Source organism: Corythoichthys intestinalis, chromosome 22 (genome assembly GCF_030265065.1).
Source record: "Corythoichthys intestinalis isolate RoL2023-P3 chromosome 22, ASM3026506v1, whole genome shotgun sequence".
NCBI classification, from domain to species: domain Eukaryota; kingdom Metazoa; phylum Chordata; class Actinopteri; order Syngnathiformes; family Syngnathidae; genus Corythoichthys; species Corythoichthys intestinalis.
The window spans coordinates 28879448-28902712 of record NC_080416.1 but is presented as its reverse complement, the minus strand read 5'-3'; the positions used below and the strand labels follow the sequence as shown (position 1 = coordinate 28902712).

General features: G+C 38.6%; 1 protein-coding gene across 3 annotated transcripts in view; it reads left to right on the top strand.

The window, feature by feature from the left end:
- atp9b (ATPase phospholipid transporting 9B) overlaps positions 1-23265 on the top strand; it is an 88272-nt gene that overhangs the window by 16724 nt on the left and 48283 nt on the right. For all 3 annotated transcript variants that reach the window (XM_057827890.1, XM_057827889.1, XM_057827891.1), the window contains exons 5-10: positions 3542-3650; positions 4094-4152; positions 8273-8324; positions 14261-14355; positions 16514-16594; positions 19605-19680. In XM_057827890.1, coding sequence (XP_057683873.1) covers positions 3542-3650; positions 4094-4152; positions 8273-8324; positions 14261-14355; positions 16514-16594; positions 19605-19680 — 472 coding nt within the window. The remainder of the gene's footprint in view (positions 1-3541; positions 3651-4093; positions 4153-8272; positions 8325-14260; positions 14356-16513; positions 16595-19604; positions 19681-23265) is intronic.

Genomic DNA, 23265 nt, shown 5'->3' with positions numbered 1-23265 from the left:
GGTCACAACCAAAACCGCCATGTCTGGCGAAAAGTCAACACTGCATACCACCAAAAGAACCTTCTCCCAACAGTGAAGCATGGAGGTGGGAATGTCAAGATCTGGGCTTGCTTTTCATCCTCAGGACCTGGACAACTCCACATAGTCCAGGGAATCATGAATTCTGAGGAATATTGTCAAATCCTAGAACATAACCTGACGCCATCTGTTTTGAAGTTAAAGCTTGGCAGAAGGTGGATCATGCAACATGATAATGATCCAAAGCATTCCAGCAATACAACCAAGGAATGGCTGAAAAAGAAGAAGATTCGTGTTCTGGACTGGCCCAGTCAAAGTCCTGACCTAAATCCCATTGAAATGCTGTGGCGGGACCTGAAGCGAGCAGTTCATGCCAGACGCCCATCAAACCTCTCTCAACTGACTGCGTTCTGCAAGGAAGAATGGGCAAAAATCCCCCAAAGTAGATGTGAGAGGCTGATTAGTCACTACAGAAACCGTTTGGTTGAGGTAATCTCTGCAAAAGGAGGCGCAATATCCTATTAACTGAAGGGGTTCACATACTTTTGCACACATGATATCTGAGTTTTTCTTAAATCAACCACTTTTGTTAAATAAAGAATGACAATATAACTATTTCTTTTGTTTCAGTCCATTATTTGGAATGTCAGTATTGTGGATTTGGGTATAACTTAACATTTAATAAGGTTATTTTAGTTTTTTTTACAAAAAATCTGACCATCGCTGTGGGGTTCACAAACTTTCGAGCAGCACTGTATGTATGATTTTCCGCTTTGAAGACTTTGAAACATCACTCTGTACGGGTTAGCATGTCGGCTAGCTGTCACGCCTCTTGGTTTGTTTACATTCTCCAAAGCCGGGGAAGGGAAATGACATAAGCCCGATTTAGGTGGCATAAAATATCGTTCGGGAGGTGCGACAGTTAAGGTGAAGTCGACAGTTTTGACCATTATGGAGTAATTTTGCCATGTCGTCTTGAATAAATGGATTTTTATTATTTCATATTCCATTTAGCACAAGACTGTTTTTTGTCAGGATCATGCCATTTATTTAGCTATTGGGGAAAAATACCTGGATAAAAAATATCTGAAACAATGACATTTTGTGGCGCTCTTCGTCACGTTTTCCTCGTTCTGAATAATTCCCCCTCAATGGGCTGCATACTAAATCAGATGAAATCGTGACTCCGCTGATGTCATCCACCTGTTGGGGACGCAAGAGCCCTATAATGGTAGGCGTGGCTAACCGGCAGATTAAAAGACTAATTTCTCGTCATCTGCGCTTTGCTAAATTGTTGTATATAGACGTATCGACTCAAAATATGATTCTAATTCACATAATAATCCTATTTTAAGACTTTTTTTTTTTTTCTCGTACCTGATGAAAAATATTGAAAATATTGAGGTTTCGTTGAAGCGAAGGGATCCATACTAAATCAGATGAAAATCACAAGAAATCGTGACTCCGCTGACGTCATCCACCTGTTGGGGACGCTTGAGCCCTATCATGGTAGGCGTGGCTAACCGGCAGGTTAAAAGACTAATTTCTCGTCATTTGCGCTTTGCTAAATTGTTGTATATAGTCGAATCCTCTCAAAATATGATTCTAATTCACATAATAATCCTATTTTTTCTCGTGTCGTACACACTTTAAGACGTGTTCAGGTGCCTGATGAAAAATATTGAAAATATTGAGGCTTCGTTGAAGCGAAGGGGTCCAAACAGGAAAATGAAAAGACCGTCCCCATTTTGTCTCGATATATGGCGCGGATAGCGTGGTGCTATTCTTTCATATTGGAGTTCTGGCGAGGTCTTCAGAAATTGACGTCATCAGGTAGTGGCCGGCAGCGAGGCGCGTCCCTCATTGCTAAGGTGTTGCTATAGCAGTAACTCAAAAACTATGCGGTCAATTAAAAACATTTTTTGGTAAAGTGAGCTTTGAGACGGCGAATGATGCGTTCAATATAAATTAACAGAGTATAGCGCTCATGAATTGAAGTCTTCACCTGCTCTTTAAAACTTGTGGTATGAACCTAGCCTTATATAGGTTTTTTTTCCATACTGACATCCATATCAAGGTCGTTCTATGTGTTCCCTCTAATGGCGTACCGCAAGCAACACGTCACTTCCGCTCATTAATATTCATGACATTAGCTACTGTTGATAAGTAGGGACAAGCGACCGTTTGTCCCTAATAGGAAATGAATGGAAATCGTGTAAGAAGGAGATGTTTACAGAGCTAAACCTAACAATTCTCTCCGAAAATGATGTGCCTGCTGCCAAATTCACTGGCAAAGATGTGGAAGAACATATAAATGTTCAGTTCAAGAGATGGCTTGAGTGTCGAAGGCCGAAAAAGACGAAAAAAATGAGCCGACCTGAGCATAACCTTAGCTTTTTTTATCGACGCGACTGACAATGACATTCTCCTGTTTCAACAAGCTATCTTTTACCATCAGCCCTGTCTTTCTTATATATTCTCTGGTTTTCCTACATCTCTGACCGTTCTTGGGGGTAATTTAGTTAGCTTTGTGTAGCGATCACAAATACTACTCAGTGACAGCCAACGAACACTTTTAATTTTTTTATTGATAACAAATCTTAATTCTATAATTTATTTACACTTACCCCTTACTAAAGTTGTTATATATATATATATATATATATATATATATATATATATATACATATATATATATATATATATATATATATATATATATATATATATATATATATATAAATAGAAACGGTAACAGTCAGATATCATTGTAATTCTTTTCAGGTCATTCATTGTCAGACAGAAGCAGTATGGCACAATGTTACGCTAAAAAAATAAAAAATAAAAAATGCTTACCTCTTTGTCCTCTGAAAGACCATGCCAACCCAACAAAATGTTTACTGCATATGAAATGTGAATGGATTCACCGAGCTGGTGTTAAGTCTGCGCAAGTTGCTTCGGTCTTCACATTTTTTCCTCCCGAGTTTTTGGTTTCCGGAAACGTATGAAGAAAACATCCTTCATGTGTCGTAATGTCTAGAGTCGTTTCTACAAGTTCCAAAAAAGCAATGCGTGATCGCCATGTTCGTTTTTGAAAGATTACCGGCGAAAAGTAGCACAAATTACGTTGTTTCTATGCGGGTCTACAATGTCCCACTTCGGCTTTACTTCCGCTTTACGATACGACGTCACAGTCTAAAAATAGCATGCGTGCGGTACACCATTCCAGAATTGTTCAGTCATGATATTGAAGATGAAGACTTTAACAGATTCGGTAGTGATTTGGACATTCTCGCTTGTTGACTCCCATGTCACCACACACACACACTCAGTCACATATTTTAGTATTGCATGGAAGTCTGGAAAGTGCCGACAATGATAACTGCGTTCTTATCTACAACTCACGGATACTTTGTTTTAAAAGTACCAAATACATTTTTATCAGATTATTTGATGAATCAATGTTTTTGCTAAACCCAATTTTTTGTGTTTATTTGAATTCAAAGTCTCATGCATGTTCCAGGGTTTTGTGATGGCTGTCACAATGGTACGGGAGGCCGTGGATGAGGTACGGCGCCACCAGCGGGACAAGGAGATGAACTCGCAGCTGTACAGCAAGCTGACGCTGCGCGGTAAGTGAATGAGCGAGTGACTGTTTGCTGACACGATGATAGCGGATACTCCCCTCTATCAGCGAGCCCTCCCCATGCAATTACCCACGTAACACAAGTCGTCCCTCTCGCCGTAATTGCATCGATTTTTAGACGCCGCTAAAGATGGTCTGCTCCCCCAATCCCCTCGTGTGATATCTGTGCCGTTTTGCCGTCACACCTCTTATGCTGCCCGGTGCGAGACTTTGCAGAGGATATGGAGGTGATAAATATGAGAGTTATCGAGTCGTGAAAATAGGCAGTTACGTCATCACGCAAACAGAGTATCAATCTCTCGCAAGTTGACGGGAAAACAAGCGCAAAATGCTACAAATCAATAGATCACATCTATTAAAAGTGAAGACACCGCTCAGATTTATGTGCAGTCATTTTAGGAGTTGACTTGTTTTTTTTTCTTCCTGTAGGCAAAATCCAGGTGAAAAGCTCAGACATCCAAGTGGGAGACCTGATTATTGTTGAGAAGGTGAGCATATACATTTTTGAAAACAGTTCTAAGAGAATTAAAGTTTACCAAAAAGTTAAGTGTAAATGTCGCTGTGGGGTTGACAGTACTTTGCGTTTTTTCCACTTTATGATCGTTCGATTCTGGGCCCCATTAACAGCAGTAATTGAGGGATCCCTCTATACTGTTTTTTCTTTTTCCTAACTACCACAACACACACTCTGTGAATACTATAACTTGACTGGCAGTCAGTGGTGGAATGTAACGAAGTACTTTTACTTCGTTACTGTAGTTAAATACATTTTTGTGTATCTGTACTTTACTTGAGTACGTACTGTATCTGTACTTTTTACTCCACAACTTTTCATATTGTTGCCTGCGTTTCACGTTACTTTTGTCACCCACCTATTGTGAATTGATAGTTTCATTTTTGTGACTCTGCGCAATTAATAAGCCCCGTGCAACTATACCGTAATTGAGCGCTAGTGGCAACAACACGAGTACAAGCAAGAGTAGGCAGGTGAACAAGATATTGACCAATAAAAACCAACAGTGAGAGCGGCGCGCCTCCAGATGGGTACTGCACACTTTTGTCCAGTAGGTGGTGGTATGCACCTGATAGTTGCTTGCAATCCACCATTAAACTGTTTCGGAGTTTTTGAGCGTGTTAAGCTTCTGTTTTATTTTCTTGTTTTGGCTTGATTTTTTCCATTTTGCACAGTTTAAAATCAAACTGAGCAGTCAATGACTTTTTTTGTTCTTTCTGTGAATATTGACTCGGATCTATCTGTTTGTAAATATATTTAAAAAAAAAAAAAAACTCCGCAACTCGGACTATAACAAACGTAACAACACAGACTTCCTGTGTGTGTCCGTCAACTATATCCATTCCTCGGGAAACTCAAACCCAAATAACAATAGTTCCTATTGTTACTGTCACGTCGACAGCGATGAGCGCTCTCGGATTTCTTACTTGCGTTCTCACTTTCATTTTACCGTATCAATCCATGGAGGAAACATTTATTCATCATGATGAAACGATCAAGTTATACAGCAGCCTTTAAAAGAGAAGTCGCATCTGTTTTGTTTTCTCCTGGATTTTGGTAAGTTGGAGAAGTTGTCAGATCATATTATTACCGTGCATATTGTCAGTTTAAGGTAATGTTTTGAACTACCAATGTGCTATGCCTGTGCTGTGTTTCACCAGTCAGTAAAATGACATTTTTGTATCTGTACACAAGCTCTGTTTTCTTGTATTCTTCTATTTATTGGTGCTAAAATTAAGGTGCGCATTATAAACGGGTACAATAATTTCCCCTAGATTTTACAAGTAAATTTGGTGCGCCCTATATTCGGGAAATTACGGTACTTATATATGTGCGGAAAACAATCCGGTGACTTGAAGTTCTGCTCTGAGACCTCCAATTTGGCCGATCTTCAAAATTTTCCTATATGCATGTGTGATACATCATTGAAAAGCTTAAATTTTTTTTATTTTCTGGGGGGGAAAATTTTGAATAGGACGGCATTTTTGACACCTTAAAAGTTGGTCAAATTAGGTGAGTGAAAAGTAGACATTTTTGAGACCTTTGAAAGTTTCTCATTTCATAAAAGGTTTTGGACTCCCATCCTGGTAAATAATAAATAACACACACTTCAAGATGAGTCTTTGATAATTAATATGCATGCACTAAGATATGTGGGTGGACGTACAGACTTAAAGGAAATTGGTGTTTGAGTAAATGTAGATTTCATCAAGCCCTGTGTTTTATTTTGTAAATAAACATGGCTAAACAAGGAGTTAGCTGTATAGGTAATAACTTTGCTGCATACATTTTTTAAAAATTTGGCTTCATTTGAATCTGTGCCCCCCCCCAAAAAAAAATTTTCAGGGGATTTTAATAATAATATTTTTTGCAAGTGGGTCTTTAATATATATACAGTACTGTGCAAAAGTTTTAGGCAGGACATCTGCCTAAAACTTTTGCACAGTACTGTATATTTTTATTATATTATGTATATACAGGATATACTGTATGTATATATTTTCCCCAAGTGGAAGCTTCCATGATCCTAATAAATTTAATAATTAAAAAAATATATATACAGTACTGTGCACACACCTGCCTAAAACTTTTGCACAGTACTGTATATATATTTTTAAATTATGATTATGATTAAAGAATGTGAATACGTGACTGCTTTGACTGAGAATAAAAGGCTCCATATGCATAAAGGTAACAACATATACTAGTATATGGTAGAACATAACACTTCCTATCCAATTGTGTTTAGCCTTGAAGCTAAGGACCTAGGCTTTATGATTTAAGCATCCAATGTATTTAATACATCTATATTATCCCATAATAAGCAATCCAAACGGCAACACTGGTCGAAAAGATAATGGATTGCACGCTAGTCAGTTAGCCTGCTGTGTCCAAAATTCTCGCGCTAGCGTTCGACTGCAATGTACGACTTTTTTGTGGCTTGCGCTACATTTCCGGTAAATCGAGGTGTGAGGATGAACGAGCATCATTAAAGACACACTGATTTTAATTATCGCGTACATACCTTATTTCTATTCAAAAGCTCTGTGTAGCATGTATCACCCAGTGTAAAGACACAGCTGTGAATGAATAAAGATATAAGTAACAGACATTCAGAAAAATAAGTACAAATGACTTATATTATGGAGAGTGAAATTTAATGTATTTTGAAGATCGCGCAAACATTGACTTTTTAAAATCATAAGGAAATGAATAAGTTGCCTAACATAAATGAACAAATATAAGTCCAAAGTGCACATTGACAGCTAAGATGTCCTGAACCTCCCCATCAGAGCAAATAAAACTAAATATGAAAAGTAAGCCTCCTCAACTCTTTCGTTGCTCTTAAAGATTTGATCCATTTTATGTTGCATTGCCCTTTTTTGTCGCATCAAATCAACAACCCTTTTTTTTTTTTTTTTGCTGTTCCATAAAACATGCACATTTGAACCAATCAGAGCTGACTATCACTGCTGATCACATGTCAGTATGTCAGCCAATTCAACGGATAAATGAGTCCAGGCGCATTCGCACGTTGACGTGACTCATCATTGTCAGACTCAGATAACTGCAGCAGCTGGGAAAACCTCCATGCCGTCCGTGGAATAAAATAAATAATAAATATTGATGTAAACGGATGACGCTACACAAGCAATTTATTATCCTTGTTGTTAACACTTGTGTAGGTAAATCTGATGTTGGTAGATTGTTTTCTTCTTGGAGATGAAATTCATGTGTGGCAGCTTAGCATTTTTTTTTTTTTTTTTTTACATAGCGTTTTGACAGCGTCATATTTGCAGAATCAGAGCACCATTTACCGGAGCAGCATTCCAGCCCTGAATCTTATACCGGAACAGCATTCCGGCCCTGAATCTTATCCCGGAACTGCGTTCTGGCCCTGAATCTTATACCGGAACTGCGTTCCTGACCGTTCTGGCCCACTTTCACCCCTGGCTATAAGTGATAGACAATTCAAATAATAAATATAATTACTTACTTTCTTTTTGTGGCTAGGTTGAAACAAAAGCGGTTGCGATGTGTTCGTAAACAGGGGTCTCCGGGGTAAAACTGACAAATAAAAAGTAGTCCGGGTGCATGTTGCGCCATGAAACTGCTATGGCAGTGTATGGATGGACATATTGTTCTATCAAGCACAACAGTTCTTTTGGCTAACAGCAGTTTATTTAAAAGGGGGGGGGGGGGGGGGGCAGAAACTGCTTTTCAGCCTTGTGTATGTTTTCCGCCATATATATATAAAATACGTATATTACATTTTTGCATCGGAAGAAAAAACTTATACTTTTTACTTGTAAAATATAAAGCAAGCACTTTAGTAGTTGAGTCATTTTTTTCTTAGTTAAGTAATTTTTTGCACCTATATCTGTACTTTTACTAAGTAAAAAAAGTGACTACTTCATCCACTACTGCAGGCAGTGAGTGAGTTATTTTCCCCCCTGTGAATGTGAAATAATTACTAGAAAGTTTCCCCCAAGTCAGTCATCAGCCTCCAACTGGAGACCTTGTTTAATTTAATTAAGATTTCAGCGATATTTGCAGTAGCAATCGGTAACCCTCCACCTTTTTCTTCATCCTAGAACCAAAGGATTCCTGCAGACATGATATTCCTGAGGACTTCAGAGAGGAACGGTGAGTTGAGAACCTTCGGTCATTCCAACCAATACTGAGATAAATCTGCAAGGGACGGAACGAACGGCATCCTGTTGAACTTTTAGGCACCTTTTGTGGCTTCCTAACAAAGTGTGTCGGCTTCAAAATGTGACTTCCGACCCCCTCTTGCGCCGTCGACATGATTGGATGAGCCATTCATATGATTTATGTCACATTGTTGGAGTGACGAATGAAGCGAATGAATCAATGAGCCATGTCCGATCAGAGAGGGCGGGGTCCGAGGGGAAATGTTCCTGAGGACGCCGTCCCCGTTAATCCATATAACAATAACAATAATACGCTCGGCCGGGGAGTGTTTGACATATTTATGTCTTTGACACGCGTGGCGCATAAGCACATATTTGTCTTTCGCACGCCGAACTACCGAGGATCATGAATCCTCCTCTTGCTCTCCATCATAGTTAACCCTCAGGGGACACTTTATGTCCCCCCTCTAGCCTGCCTGTCAGATAGTGGCCCACATCCATCAGTTTCATATGTAATATTACCCAAGATTAATGCAGGTCGAAATCTTACGCCGCCCTGTCCATCCGGTCCGTTTATTAACGTCTTTATGAGCACGGAAGAATAACATGAGAGCAACAAGGCTTTCTGTTTAGTGACGCAGGAAATGACACTCGTGTATGTTTAACCCCTGCTGTTCGAGATTGATAAGGAGCTTCGTTGTTGGCATAGTTGATGTCCTTACATAATATTTTCATAAATCTTGTGGTGCCATGAGATAAGTGTGACCAGACTCAAGTTGCATATACTGTATATGGTGGAAAATACTCAGATGACTTGAAGTTCAACTCTGAGACTCCTAATTTGGCCAAATTTTAAAATTGTCCCATGTGCATGTGTGATACATCATTGGAAAGTTTAAAATCTCAATTTTCTGAGGGAAAAAAATTTGAACAGGAGGGCATTTAAAACAAAAATAAAACATTTTAAACCCTAACTCGAGGTGACAGGATGAGAGAGCATAATTAAAGACACCATGATTTAAACGAGATATTGTCGCATAATTGCCTTGTTTCAATCCAAAAACTCTGCGCAGCATGTCTCACCGTATGTCAAGACACAGCTGTGAATGTCCACAACTGAACTTTTTGGGGATTTTATGGATGAAACACCGTAATATAGACCCTACTCACCTACGTCACAAAATGGGCGTGTCGCTGTTTCCGGCCGCCATATTGTACCTCTTTTTCAGACCTATTCTCATTGTTTTCAATTAGTCAAGCAAGTTATAGAGCAATTCATGGAAGCCCCGGTGTTATCTGACGCTGTAAACTCATTGGATCCGTTGCATAAAAGGCGTTACGTGGAAAAGCTTCAGTTTATCCATTCGCCAGATCCGTATTTGATGCCTAAATCGATGTTTTTCGACCCGCTGGCTTCGCCTGACATCTGATATCCTGATATTTACAACTATCTTGTCCACACAAAATCAGCCTATTCTCACGAAAGTTTGAAAAACTTTAAGAGCTTGGAGGCTTATAAATGCTACGTTGCTGGTTGGGTGAAACATGTCCTCGTACACGAAAATTCGGCAGGAATCTTGTGCTCGGAAGGTGAGTTACGAAATTTTCAATTCAAAATCTTTTGTTCTTGCTAACATCCACTGTCAAGTCTAATGTATTTCATGTCATTTGTCAATGGAGCTAGGGCTTTTAATGTTTATATGGTTTAGCGATAGCACTCTCACTATATACATATATAATACGTAATAAATATGAAGTGCGATAGCACTACTCCAGATTGTCCCTAGTTGAATTTATTTTTTGGCTTTTGACCTCAATAGTGAAATTGTAAATTAATTGTATGACAACTGTCTGATTATCCCCTTATAATTATATATTTTCAGGTAGTTCATTCACAACGTCTGAGTGTATGTTGTCGGCGATTAGCCTAGCAATGATCTTAATTGTGGTTGTCAGCCCAAAACCCTCTAAATATATATTAAATGCATCTTACCAGATATAAAATGACTACTACATAATCTGTGGTAGTCGTTTGGAGCCCAGTTTTCTCGTCGAATTGCAGCAGTCAATCTCTGTCTCCTCTTCAGGTCTCTTGGAATACGGTAAAAATTCAAGTCTCTCCGTCTATCTTCTCTGTTTTTGCAACCGACCGCCACACACGACTTCACCATTTTGATTATTAATGTTAACGAGCAGAAAAACACGCCGGAATTTACGAAGCGCTAATGCATTAACATGACTAGTATCCGGACAACATGGCGCGGGGGCGTGGCTGTGACGTCACGTGAGTAGGGTCTATAACAAGGGTCGCGATGCAGAAATCGCAGACATCAAGGAGTGGTCGGGATGTTCTTTATCATATATTTACCCTTTTAAAAGTTTTTTTTTCAATTTTTCTTTGTATCGATTATTTATCAGCTAACATATCAGGGAAAATACGACAGTGACAATAAAAATAAGATTAAGCCATAGTTATGAGGTAGATATCCGTGACCTATTTACGGACACAATTTTTTTCATTGTGACGCTATTTGTTTAAAAGTTTGAAATATGCGAGTGAATAATTTTATTGTCATTTTTCTAAAAAAAAAAACCTAAATATTGGACATCAATTAATGATTCTAAGCTAAAAATGATAGACATTTTGAATAATAAATACAATTTCTTACCTTCTTTTTATGGCTGCGTTGAAACAAAAGCATTTGCGCCGTCTCTGTAAACGGGGGTCTCCAGGGTAAAACAGACAAATAAAAAGTAGCCTGCGGGCATGTTGCGCCATGAAACTGGCAGCATATAGACATATTGTTCTATCAAACAAAAGTTCTTTTGCCTTAAAATACAGCAGTTTATTTTAAAGAGGGGTGCAAGAGCAGAAACTGCTTTTTCAGCCTTATGTGTGTTTTCCGCCATATATATATTTAATCTTTCAAAGTTCTGTACGGTGAATAAATGAACAAATGTTTATTCACCCTTCCCAGTCAAAAGGGATTGATTGGACATCTAGAGCAGTCAATGACAGAATCAAAAACAGTTAAATGCGTAGTTACTGCCTTGAAGTTGGCCCCCCATCAGACTCAAATTTATATAAAAATGTTAATCGTTTGTAATCTAAAAATCTTCGTTTGTGTTCCTATTGTTTTTGAGATATTAATTATGAGTGATGACATCATGCAAACCCCCATTTATTGCAAAATGGACTCGAAATTGTGCCATTCGTTTATGCTACGTTTGTGCTTTAAAAACTGCGCTGCTATCGTTTAATAGATATTAAGGGTGTAACGGTACATGTATTTTGTATTGAACCGTTTCGGTACTGGGTGCTCGGTTCGGAATGGAGGCGTACCGAACGAGTTTCTGACGTAATGTAAAGTGCTGTCAAATTTAGCGCGTTAACGGGCGGTAATTAATTTTTTGAATTAATCACGTTAAAATAGTTGACGCATTTAACGCAAGTGCGGAATGCCCGCTTATGCATCCCATAATCCCACTGTTTCCCATGTTGAACTCGCAATGAACAAAATATACAAAATGCGGAAGAAGCTGGCTTCAGTGTAAACCCAGGCCAAAACAACAAACAAAATGAAACTACACTTAAACCCCACTGGCTAAGTAAACCCTGATCGTAAAAAGGAAATAACAAAAAGACAGTCACTACCTTGGCTTCTACACTAAACAAAACGGGTTGAACGAAAACGGCAGTTTACCTCTGCTGCTGCGGTGCTCTTATTTACAGTGGTGAACAAAAACGATCCAATAACGAATGAACACAAAATACCTCACCGAAAAAGCGGGAGTGTAACAAAATAGCGATCAAATGCACAGGTGAATGAATGGCGAGCAAACAGCTGGCGAGGAGGTACGCGGCACATATGCTGTCAAATGCGAACTCTCAGAGTGTTGGCTGTAAAATGACGAGCGGTCAGATTACTTTTGTTAACGCTGCCTTTATTTGGTTAACAAGACTCAGGCACAATACAACACACGCGGGGATGCGAGCTCAAACAACGGCCTAATAGTATTACCTTGTATCGGCTTAGCTGCAGTAAAGCAAGTGTCGATATTGCCGCAAATGTAAACAAAGCGCTGCACAATGGATACATGACAGACAGCGGCTAGTTTTTTAAGTTGGCACCCTTCCTCGGGTGGCCCATCAGCGGCGGCGACGTCGTCTGCCCGTCCGGCTTCAGAGTACGTCACGTTGGGAGGGGAAGCAGCCAGGTGGCGGACGTGACGATCAGCTGACTGACAGTATCAAAAAGGATAACAATTAAACGGCCAGGGCCGTCGCACCACTCAGAAGTGCAGTGAGCAGCGTGGGTAACGGTTAAACGTAAACATGGAAGAAAAGCACGTTGGCCCTCTGGGTGGGGAATTCAAATTAAAAAAGAATATAGATGAAACAACTCTCAGAAAATGTAAATAAGTTGGTTTGCCTCAGCGACTGGCTAGAGGATGAGTAGGGAAGAGGGCCACATTTATGTGTACACTACACACACTTTGCACACATTGTAAATCATACCGTTTTTGTTACTGTTCTAAGGCTCTGTTGTGTGTTTGTTTTTGCAGAGAAAACGAAAATGTCTTCAACAGAAAGAATGTTAATGTTAATGCTATCTTCTGGATTTATTGTTATAATCAACAAATACAATACTTATGTACACTATGCTGAATGTATATATCCGTCTTGTGTCTTGTCTTTCCGTTCCAAAAATAATTTACCAAAAAATATGACACATTTTAGAGATGGTTTGAATTGCGATTAATTACGATAAATTAATTTTTAAGCTGTGATTAACTCAATTAAAAATTTTAATCGTTTGACAGCCCTAATAACCCTTACTTTTCGAGGCTGTAGTCATAAAGTTAATATGAGAAACTTGAAACTGTTCAGTGTTGCAACTGTTCAATTTTGCACATCAGATATTTTTTTAAAGAAAAAGTCTTAGCCAATGTTATTTATTTTTATTTTGTTTTTCAAATTATCGACATTTCAGAATATTGTATTTTCTATTTTTGAGCAGAATTCTAGCTTTGTATAGGCTAATGTTCCCATTGTTGAAAGCACAAAAGTGTGTAATAAACTACTAGCACATTTATATTTTGCATTTTGTTTTCTTACTGTAACCAAAAATGAACCGAACCGTGACCTCAAAACCAAGGTACAGTACGTACCGAACCAAGATTTTTGTGTACCGTTACGCCCCTAAGATATTGAGATATTAATTTTCAATGATGACGTCAATCGGAGACCCTCCATCACGGCTGATGGAGCATGCCAACTCTCTAAATAACAGGAGTGTCCAAACAACTGGCGCAAATGTAGCACAAACGAATGGCACCCCTCGGGTCTATTTTGCAGTAAATGGGGGGCTGCGAGTTTGGACACTCCTCTGTTATCAGCGGCGATGGAGGGGCTCTGATTGACGTCATCACTCAAAATGAATATCTCAATATCAATTAAACGATAGCAGCACAGACAAAAATTTTTACAACACAAACCTAACAGAAGCGAATGGTACCATTGCGGTTCCGTGCCACCGTAGATAGGGGGATGCGTTACGGCATCACTCGAAATTGATATCTCAATATCTCAAAAACGATGGCAGCATAAAAGATTGACACAATTTTTAGCCATTACTAATCAAAATGGGGGGGCTGGTTGACCTCAGATTGACCTATAAAAGAATTGTAAATATCTTAAAAACGATAGCAGCACAAATGAAACTTTACTGCACAAACGATCTTAATCATTTTTATATATATTTGCGTCTGATGGGGGCCAACTTCACGGAAGTCGTAGAGTTGCTCAGCCTAAGCTGAAAGTAATGTTTCAGTAATTATTAGCATTTAAAAAACTGCTACTTAAACACAGGGCAGCAACACATAGAAATGGAACAACAACTAACCATTCTGTCTTATTTGGTCCAGGCGCGTGCTACATTAGGACCGACCAACTGGACGGCGAGACTGACTGGAAGCTGAAAGTGGCCGTGGGGTGCTCACAGCGCCTTCCAGCAGTGGGGGTAAAGATAAGCCACTATAGCTAAAGACTTAACATATTATTGGCTTATAAATATGCCGAGTTCTCAACTTTAAACACAATAAATTGGGCCTGCATGTTTATAAAACAAATAATGGGGCTTGTTTAACAGGGTGTCTAAAGGTACTTTGAAGTGAAAATTCACTTTTTATTTGTTTGTGTATGAGATGGTGGGTCTCTCTAAAGTGCCCGCTGCTCACCCATTAAGTGTAAAATTTAAATGGAGTAAATATTTTCCCGAATTATCAGTTTTAAATTTTGATAAATTTTCACAGCATGTCGTTTTCCTGCCATCCATTATAGAAACAAGTACCTGGGATAAAAGTGCCATATGGTGGCAATTGAACTCAATAATAATGCTAACACAAAAAGCAAGAACACATTCAATGAGCTAATAAATGGTGTTAATAGTCCTAGTATGTAACTTAGTAGTAGCAAGTAGTGGGTTTGACACATTTATATTAATGTCTGTTTTATACTGCCAACAGTGGCCATTTTGCACTGTCTATCTTGTATAATAATTGTTCTGACTATATTTTGTACAAAGCAGTCTCAAACATGTCGTTCTCCTTATTAAAAACATATTCTAACTTTTTTGCGAGGGATTCAGGGAGACTAGTACAGATTAATGGCATTTCCATTCATTGCAACGAGTGCTTTGAGTTACCATTATGGCAGAGGTGGGTAGTGACTCGATATACTAGTAGTTACTCCATTACATATACTTGAGTAACCTTCCAAGAAAAATGTACCTCTAAGAGTAGTTTTACCACGCCTTACTTTTTACTTCAGTAGATCTTTGGAGAAGAAATGCTCGTCCTTCCTTCTTTTTTCCTCTTGACTACCGTAATTTTCGCACTATATGGCGCACCTAACTATAAGCTGCCACTCACCAAATTTGACAAGAAAATGACATTTGTTCATAGATGAGCCACACTGGACTATAAACCGCAGCTGTCCTCACTGTATTATGGGATATTTACACCAAAAGATATTAATTGGTCATATTTAATTTTACCGCGACGTTATACGACTGTCATAAGACCAAATGAACCACCATGAAACCTTGAACCAATTGGCTGCAAAGTTTCATTGCTTGAAAAAGCTTCATTTGGCCATCACTGCTCTCTTGGGGAAGACAGTCAACCTCTGCTGCCACCTGCTGTTAACACTGTTGTCGTCTAACATGCCTCCTAGCATGCATTGCGGTGCTACAGATGTAAATAACAATCAAAATTCATGTTCTATGCTAATTATTTCTTCAGTTACTGTTCCAGTTTCATTAATTGCTAGTTATGGTATTTTGTTAACACATTTGACAGTGGTGCCGTAAGACTGTCATAAGACCATAATAATTATGACATGAAACTGCCATGAGCGTTATGAATGCTGATGACAGATGTCATATTGTGTCATCCGGAAAATAAGCTGCACTGGACTATAAGCCGCAGGATTTAAAATGAAGGAAAAAAGTAGCGGCTTGTAGTCTGAAAATTACGTTTTCTTTTTTTTTTTTTTTTGCCTGCACAGTCACAGTACCAGTTTCACTAATGAGCCGTCGTTACAAAACTCACATGACTCTATAATACCAGCAAGACGTAAGAAAACCGTCACATGAGATTTTATGGTTGACTTTATGTTTCCTTAATGGGTTAATTTGTGTAAGAATTCCAAAATTTGCACTTTCTTTTTGACTAAGTCCATTTACATAAAAAACAATAAAATCAAACCTCAGCAATTATTCAGTAATTTAGTATTCTTTTCACCGAGTAGTTTTTACTTGTACTTGAGTGTTTCTTTTTGGCTCACTACTTTAACTTGAGTAATATTTTGAAGTAATTCTACTCTTACTTGAGTAAATTCTTTTGCTCCTCTGCCCACCTCTGCAGGTTGGTCACAGAATTTATTAAAGTTGTATTTCCCAGTGCGACATAATATAGTGGCAAAAAGTTGTATAATACACTAATAGTTGGATTGTAATTCTTAAATATCATCCAAATTGCCTGATAATGGTCATGAAAGGTAAAATTGAGAGCAGGTATGTTAGGCTTTTTTTTAATCTATTGTCTAATGTTAGTCATATGGTTTATGGAAAAAAGTGGCCAAATTGCCCATTCCTAATGATCTTTGTCCCTCCTTAGGATCTCTTCTCCATCAACGCCTTTGTCTACGCTCAGAAGCCCCAGCTGGACATCCACAGTTTTGAGGGAAACTTCACACGGGTACACTTGTTTTATAAATTTCCTGTCGAAATAAATCTTCAACAGATATTTGCCGCTGTGCTGACAAAGTGGCAACAATGGGGGTCTTGTCTTAATGTCCCTCTTACATCACATGCAGGTCTCACTGCTATCGAGCGAGGGAACTCACATCTATCCTGTCTTGCTTGCTTGTTGCTCTGAGTTTTTTTAATTTTTTTTTATTAATAGTAGATTAGCACAGCCCCCACAGAGAGGAGAGTCTCACTACAAAGGCAGCCTTTGTGGTCTGTCTTCACTCTTGGCCACACACCAGGCTTAGTGAGCGAGCACTTCCTCCACTCATTCATCCTCCACGGCCTTCCTTTGCATATCGTGTGCTTTGAGTCAGAGCAGGATGGTGGGGTGGGTGGATGCGGGGGGGAGAAAAAAATTGGGTTCCCACAGACCTAAAGCAAATGAATTTACCTATTTACGAGAGGTCCTTTTTTCCACCCTCCTCTTCCTACACTTTATGGAGACGCGGCGACGCGATGACAATGTCAGTGCGGTCAAGCGTCGGGCCTCCCCGCCATTTATTTTTCATGCACTTCTTCACCACTTTGTGAGGAATGACAGGATGTGGCTGCTTGGGTATCATAATTATGACATCAGGCCAACCATTTGAGCTGAGCTTGCACTCGGCACGCCGGAGCCAACCATTTTAACGTGTTTGCTTTTATTTAAGAGACCAGTGAAAGTAGACCACCACTACCCTTCACAAGGAACCTTAATTATCTGTGAAATCTCACTGATGTGACCTTGCTAATACTTTTTTGGGTTAGTTTTTAATTAGTACAGTATTGATGAAAGTGCTACTGTGTGGCAATTCTTGGCAGCTGCTTGTAGAAGTCAAAATTTGGCATCCTGTTTACCTTTTTAGTAGATTTTTCTCATGCATTCTCACATTACAATAGGGCTGCAGCTGTCAAATATTTTAGTAATTGAGTAATCGACTGAAAATTGTATAGATTAATCGAGTAATCGGATAAAACATATATTTTTTTAGGTAAAGAGCAATTATAAATGTACATGAGAAAACAAGACATTTCATCTAATATTGAACCATTTTCAGTCAATCAATGTCTTTATTTTCGATGTACATTGTTGAAAACAGCCAACAATTGCATCTCAGATGTGACTAGAATAAAAAAAGAGACTAATTCACTGCTTTCACTCAAAAAAACTTCTAGATCTTATAAGATATATATATATATATATATATATATATATATATATATATATATATATATATATATATATATACATACATACAGTGGGGAGAACAAGTATTTGATACACTGCCAATGGGTTTTCCCATTAACTGTGTATCAAATACTTGTTCTCCCCACTGTATATATATTTCTTACCTAAAAATGTCATTACACTTGATAACACATCACTTAAAAGTTAGGTGTTTTTCCCTCGTGTTTCAATTGAATTTCCATTTGTGTCAAGCTATTTTAAGTTCTAGTTAAGTTTTGAGTTAGTCTAAACTGTAAGTCCTGATAGGATTTTGAGTTTTTGCAGTGTTCAAAATAGATGTATGATACTTGCTGTATTGGAGCACATTAGGGACCAGTGCTACTTGGTGTTTTATCCAGCAATGACTACTGAGCTAAAATTGACAGTTAGTATTCTTAAGTTTTTATTTTACTCCCTCATCTCTCTACAGCGCTACGTTTTCACAATATCCTAGAGCAAGATACTGAACCCTGCATTGCTCCTGGTGCTGCGCCACCAGTTGGTAGATGACAATGTAGTGTAATGCGCTTTGAGCACCTTGAAATGTGGAAAAGCGCTATACAAGTATAACGCCATTTGCATTTACCATTAAATAAAGCCTCTATGTAAGACACGTTAGCTATGCATCGACAGTGGTCATAATTAAACCTAGCCCTCCGCAGGGCTATCGTTACATGAGCGAGTGACAGTAACGTTAATCTTATTTATTAGCGCTGAGAAGTCTACTTTTTTAAGATGGCAGCTGTTTACTAACGCCGCCGAGTCGGTCATTTCGCATCTAGTTCTACATACATGTGATATCTGAGATCCATCAGACACTACCTGCTAGCGGCTGTCGGCTGCAGTAAGGCATTTTATTTTTTTTATTGCTTCTTCCTCTACGCACGTGACGTCAGCGCCTTGTCCCGCATTATAAGTAGTCCGGGCAAAATGTGATGTTTAGAGCTGGCAAGATTAAACGATTCCTCGAGGTGAATAAAATTACTCGGATCAGTATTTAAACTAGAGTTGCTCGAGTATTCGTTTCAGCTCTACATTAAAATGGATAAAAGATATCGAAAATACAACTTAAAATGGTATAAACATTCCTCATCTTTAAATAATACAGCATTACAGTAATGAACATAAAGAACAAAAACTTAAGTCACATTTTTTACTACAATTCAATGGACATTGTGCTGCTCCTTCTGGTGTCCTACCAGGTTCTTGGCCACTTGGGGGCAGTATAACATTGAAATTTCACACCTCAGGCCAAATGTAGGCGTTCAATGGTAAAGAAGTGAATAGAGATATATCATCTATCTGTCTACATTTGTTGCATTACCATTTGAATTCAAATATTTAGTAATGAAAACTTTTTTGAAACCGTCGCATAGATGCTGTTTGTTATTTTAGCATTAAGCTATGTGAAACTGTTTTCAATCATTTAGTGTAATTGTCTTTGTTTAGTCTGACAGTAAACTTCAACTTGGAGTGCCAATAAATAGCTAAAAGCAATCTTTTTTTTTTTTTTTTTTTTTTTTTAAGTAATTAGTCATTATCTACAGACTGTTGTTTATCCGGACTCGAGTTTAGTTTATTGCCATCATACATACATGTCCATAAAAGGAGAACTTGACAGCGTTTTATCTCTTCCGAAACTATTTTTACTTCGTCTAATAAGCTCCTGACACTTTTTGCCCATTTAAGTGTTATGTGGTCTTGATTTTTTTTTATGTATTTTTTTTTGTCTGTGTCTCAATCCCTATAGGAAGACGCCGACCCTCAAGTCCACGAGAGCCTGAGCATTGAAAACACGCTGTGGGCCAGCACAGTCGTAGCCTCGGGTGAGCGTCTTTCAAGTTCTCATTCTCAAGCTTTCTTGATCCCCATTTGAAGTCCCTTGTGTCAGTTGAGAGCGTTTGTGACTCCTGCGCCCGCCATTGATTTGTGGCGACCTGCCCGCAACCACAATAGCCCCCGCCTTTTCTACACTGCCATGACCTTGACCAGAAGAACAAACACACAAGAGACTTTGACTTTTTCATCGTTGTTGCTCGTAGGATAAGCACTTAAAGGTTTGCCGTGGATGGCTCAAGATGCAGGGTTTATGCGGATTATTAAAAAGCATTAAAAGTCTTTAAATAGATTTTGTCAAAATTCTGGCATTAAAAAGTATTAAACTAAATGTTTCAGGCATTAAAACATATGTAAACATGATATATATATTTTTTTACATAATAGAGTTGTCTGATGTTATCTGGTAGCTGATAATATTGGTCGAAAAAAAGAGTTTTAAAATGATATCGGATAATGTCGACATTGGTTTTTCATTATCGGTTTTGGGTAGAAGCCTTCTTGCTTTGTACAAGGGCTGGTCACAGTTTAGCACAAATGTTACGCTTATTGAGCATTAGATGTCGCCTAACTAAGATGCTTGGGGTTTGTTATGTGACCATACCATTTGCATTCATGATGCAAAAATTAAATGAACAATAAAGGATTGAAAAATAATGAATTATGAACTCCACATACCTCATTCACTGTACTGAGGCTGTGTGACTGTTATTTTCAGCCAGAAGCACTGTGTGAGCCATATGTTATGTGACAGTGCCTTATTGGCACTTCGCACTTGCACTGGCACTTGATCCAAAAAAAACTGATGTTTGCATTATTTTGATTTCAACAATAAATATAGAGGTGCAAAATAGGCACTTTTTCGATAACTTCGGTTGAAGTTCTCATTTTTCCTCACAGAACGCCCCTAGGAAAACCTTGAAGTTATTACATTTATCATTATTAAAGTATCCAGTGGGGCATCACAATACAGCTAGCCATAAAATGTTAAGTCCACGACCGCATATATTGGTATCGGATTATTGGAGTTGGACAATATCGGTTAAAAAGTTATTATCGGACAACTCGACTTACAATTTGTGTGTGTAAAACTATCTGCTGTCGTGCAAGGGCATTCAATTAGTTTAAAGTGGCTTTAAAAAGCATTAAATGAGATTCGCTGATACCTGTAGAAACCCTGGGATGGGACATAAAAGGAGTATAGCAACGTTCATGAACAAATTTCACATACAGCATATGATTAAACCATTTTTGACACATCTCAAATCCACTTTCCTCATTGAAATGAATGGAAATTCCATTAATCAATTTTTACCCTTCACTTCAAAATGTTTCCATTACATGTTAATAATAAAGACAATTGGCACCGGGTCAAAAAATATAGAATTTTAGGTTGTTAGACCGTCAACAGTACTTAAACATGAGCATCCAAAGTCAGCACTCCAATTTTAAGTGAATTGGATGTCTGTCGTTATATTTGTTTTTATAATTTTTACTTGTTTACCGTGATGTAATGACATAGATCGTTTTCATGGACTGTACTACTTCTTTTCTAATTTCCCAATGTTTGGAATAGTTTTCTGTCACAGTAGATATTGGCATCGGTGTAAAATATCACCAAATATTTACTTTTATTGCATACTTGAACAACCAAAAATACCTAATTGCTTAGGTCGGGTGTCTGCAACGCATGTTTTGAGAGCCGCATGCGGCTCTGTAGCGCTGCCCAAGTGGCTCCTCGGAGCTTTTTCAAAAATGTTTAAAAATGGAAAAAGATGGTTGAGGGGAAATATATTTTTTGTTTTGATATGGTTTCTGTTTGAGGACAAAAATGACACAAACTTTCTTAACGTTTTTCAATACTGTAAAAATGTGTAGAATAAATATTAAATTTGAACATTTCTGTCAACGAAGATTTGCGTCATAGCCTTCGACACACGTTTCTATCAGGAGGGCAGGATGCCCGGCAGGTGGCTATTATAAACAAACCGGCAGGAGTACCCAGTTGGGAGTGAGAGAAAAAGTGTGATTCAATTACTTCTGAAGAACTTAGAGGAGTGAAAAAAGAGATTTAAGAAGTGGATTGCATCGCCAAACTCCATTACTGCTGCATGTTTTGTTGCAACCCAGGAGATAATAAAGCGTGGAAAACCGTTCACAGATGGTGAGTACATGAAGGAGACATTCATCAACATATCAGAAAACCTATTTGCAGACTATAAAAACCGAGATAATAAAGAAAATCAAAGACATGCCCAAATAAGGGGCATGCTATGCATGTTCCATTTTGTTTTTTGAAACCTCAAAATAAAAATGACATCAAAAATCGGATTTCTTTATTACATTTCTATAATTTAATAAAAGCAATGAAACAATTCATTAATATTGTAATGAAGTTAAACTTGAGGTGGCATCATACAACGGAGTAGTCACGTGTTGGATGCACTGCAGGGAAAATAAACACTAAATCATAAAGCTCATTATGTATTTTTAGCAGACTTAGTCATTCTGATAGCAGGCTAATATAGCTAATACAGATACATACAGTATGTCTTGCATTCATTATTAGGCTTATTTAAGGCTCTTAATTTTTTGCGGCTCCAGACATACGATCACCGGCCTCTTTATTGGGTACACCATGCTAGTAACGGGTTAGACCCCCTTTTGCCTTCAGAACTGCCTCAATTCTTCGTGGCATAGATTCAACAAGGTGCTGGAAGCATTCCTCAGAGAGTTTGGTCCATATTGACATGATGGCATCACACAGTTGGTGCAGATTTGTCGGCTGCACATCCATGATGCTAATCTCCCGTTCCACCACATCCCAAAGATGCTCTATTGGATTGAGATCTGGTGTCTGTGGAGGCCATTTGAGTACAGTGAACTCATTGTCATGTTCAAGAAACCAGTCTGTGATGATTCCAGATTTATGACATGGCGCATTATCCTGCTGAAAGTAGCCATCAGAAGTTGGGTACATTGTGGTCATAAAGGGATGGACATGGTCAGCAACAATACTCAGGTAGGCTGTGGCGTTCCAACGATGCTCAGTTGGTACCAAGGGGCCCAATCAGTGCCATGAAAATATTCCCCACACCATGACACCACCACCACCACCACCAGCCTGAACCGTTGATACAAGGCAGGATGGATCCATGCGTTCATGTTGTTGACGTCAAATTCTGACCCTACCATCCAAATGTTGCAGCAGAAATCGAGACTCATCAGACCAGGCAACATTTTTCCAATCTTCTATTGTCCAATTTTGATGAGCTTGTGGAAATTGTAGCCTCAGTTTCCTGTTTATAGCTGAAAGGAGTGGCACCTGGCGTGGTCTTCTGCTGCTGTAGCCCATCTGCCTCAAAGTTTGACGTACTGTGCGTTCAGAGATGCTCTTCTGCCTACGGTGGTTATTTGAGTCACTGTTGCCTTTCTATCAGCTCGAACCAGTCTGGCCATTCTCCTCTGACCTCTGGCATCAACTAGGCGGAAATGCCTACAGAATGCCGCCCACAGAACTGTCGCTCACTGGATATTTTTTTTTTTTATCCGGACCATTCTCTGTAAACCCTAGA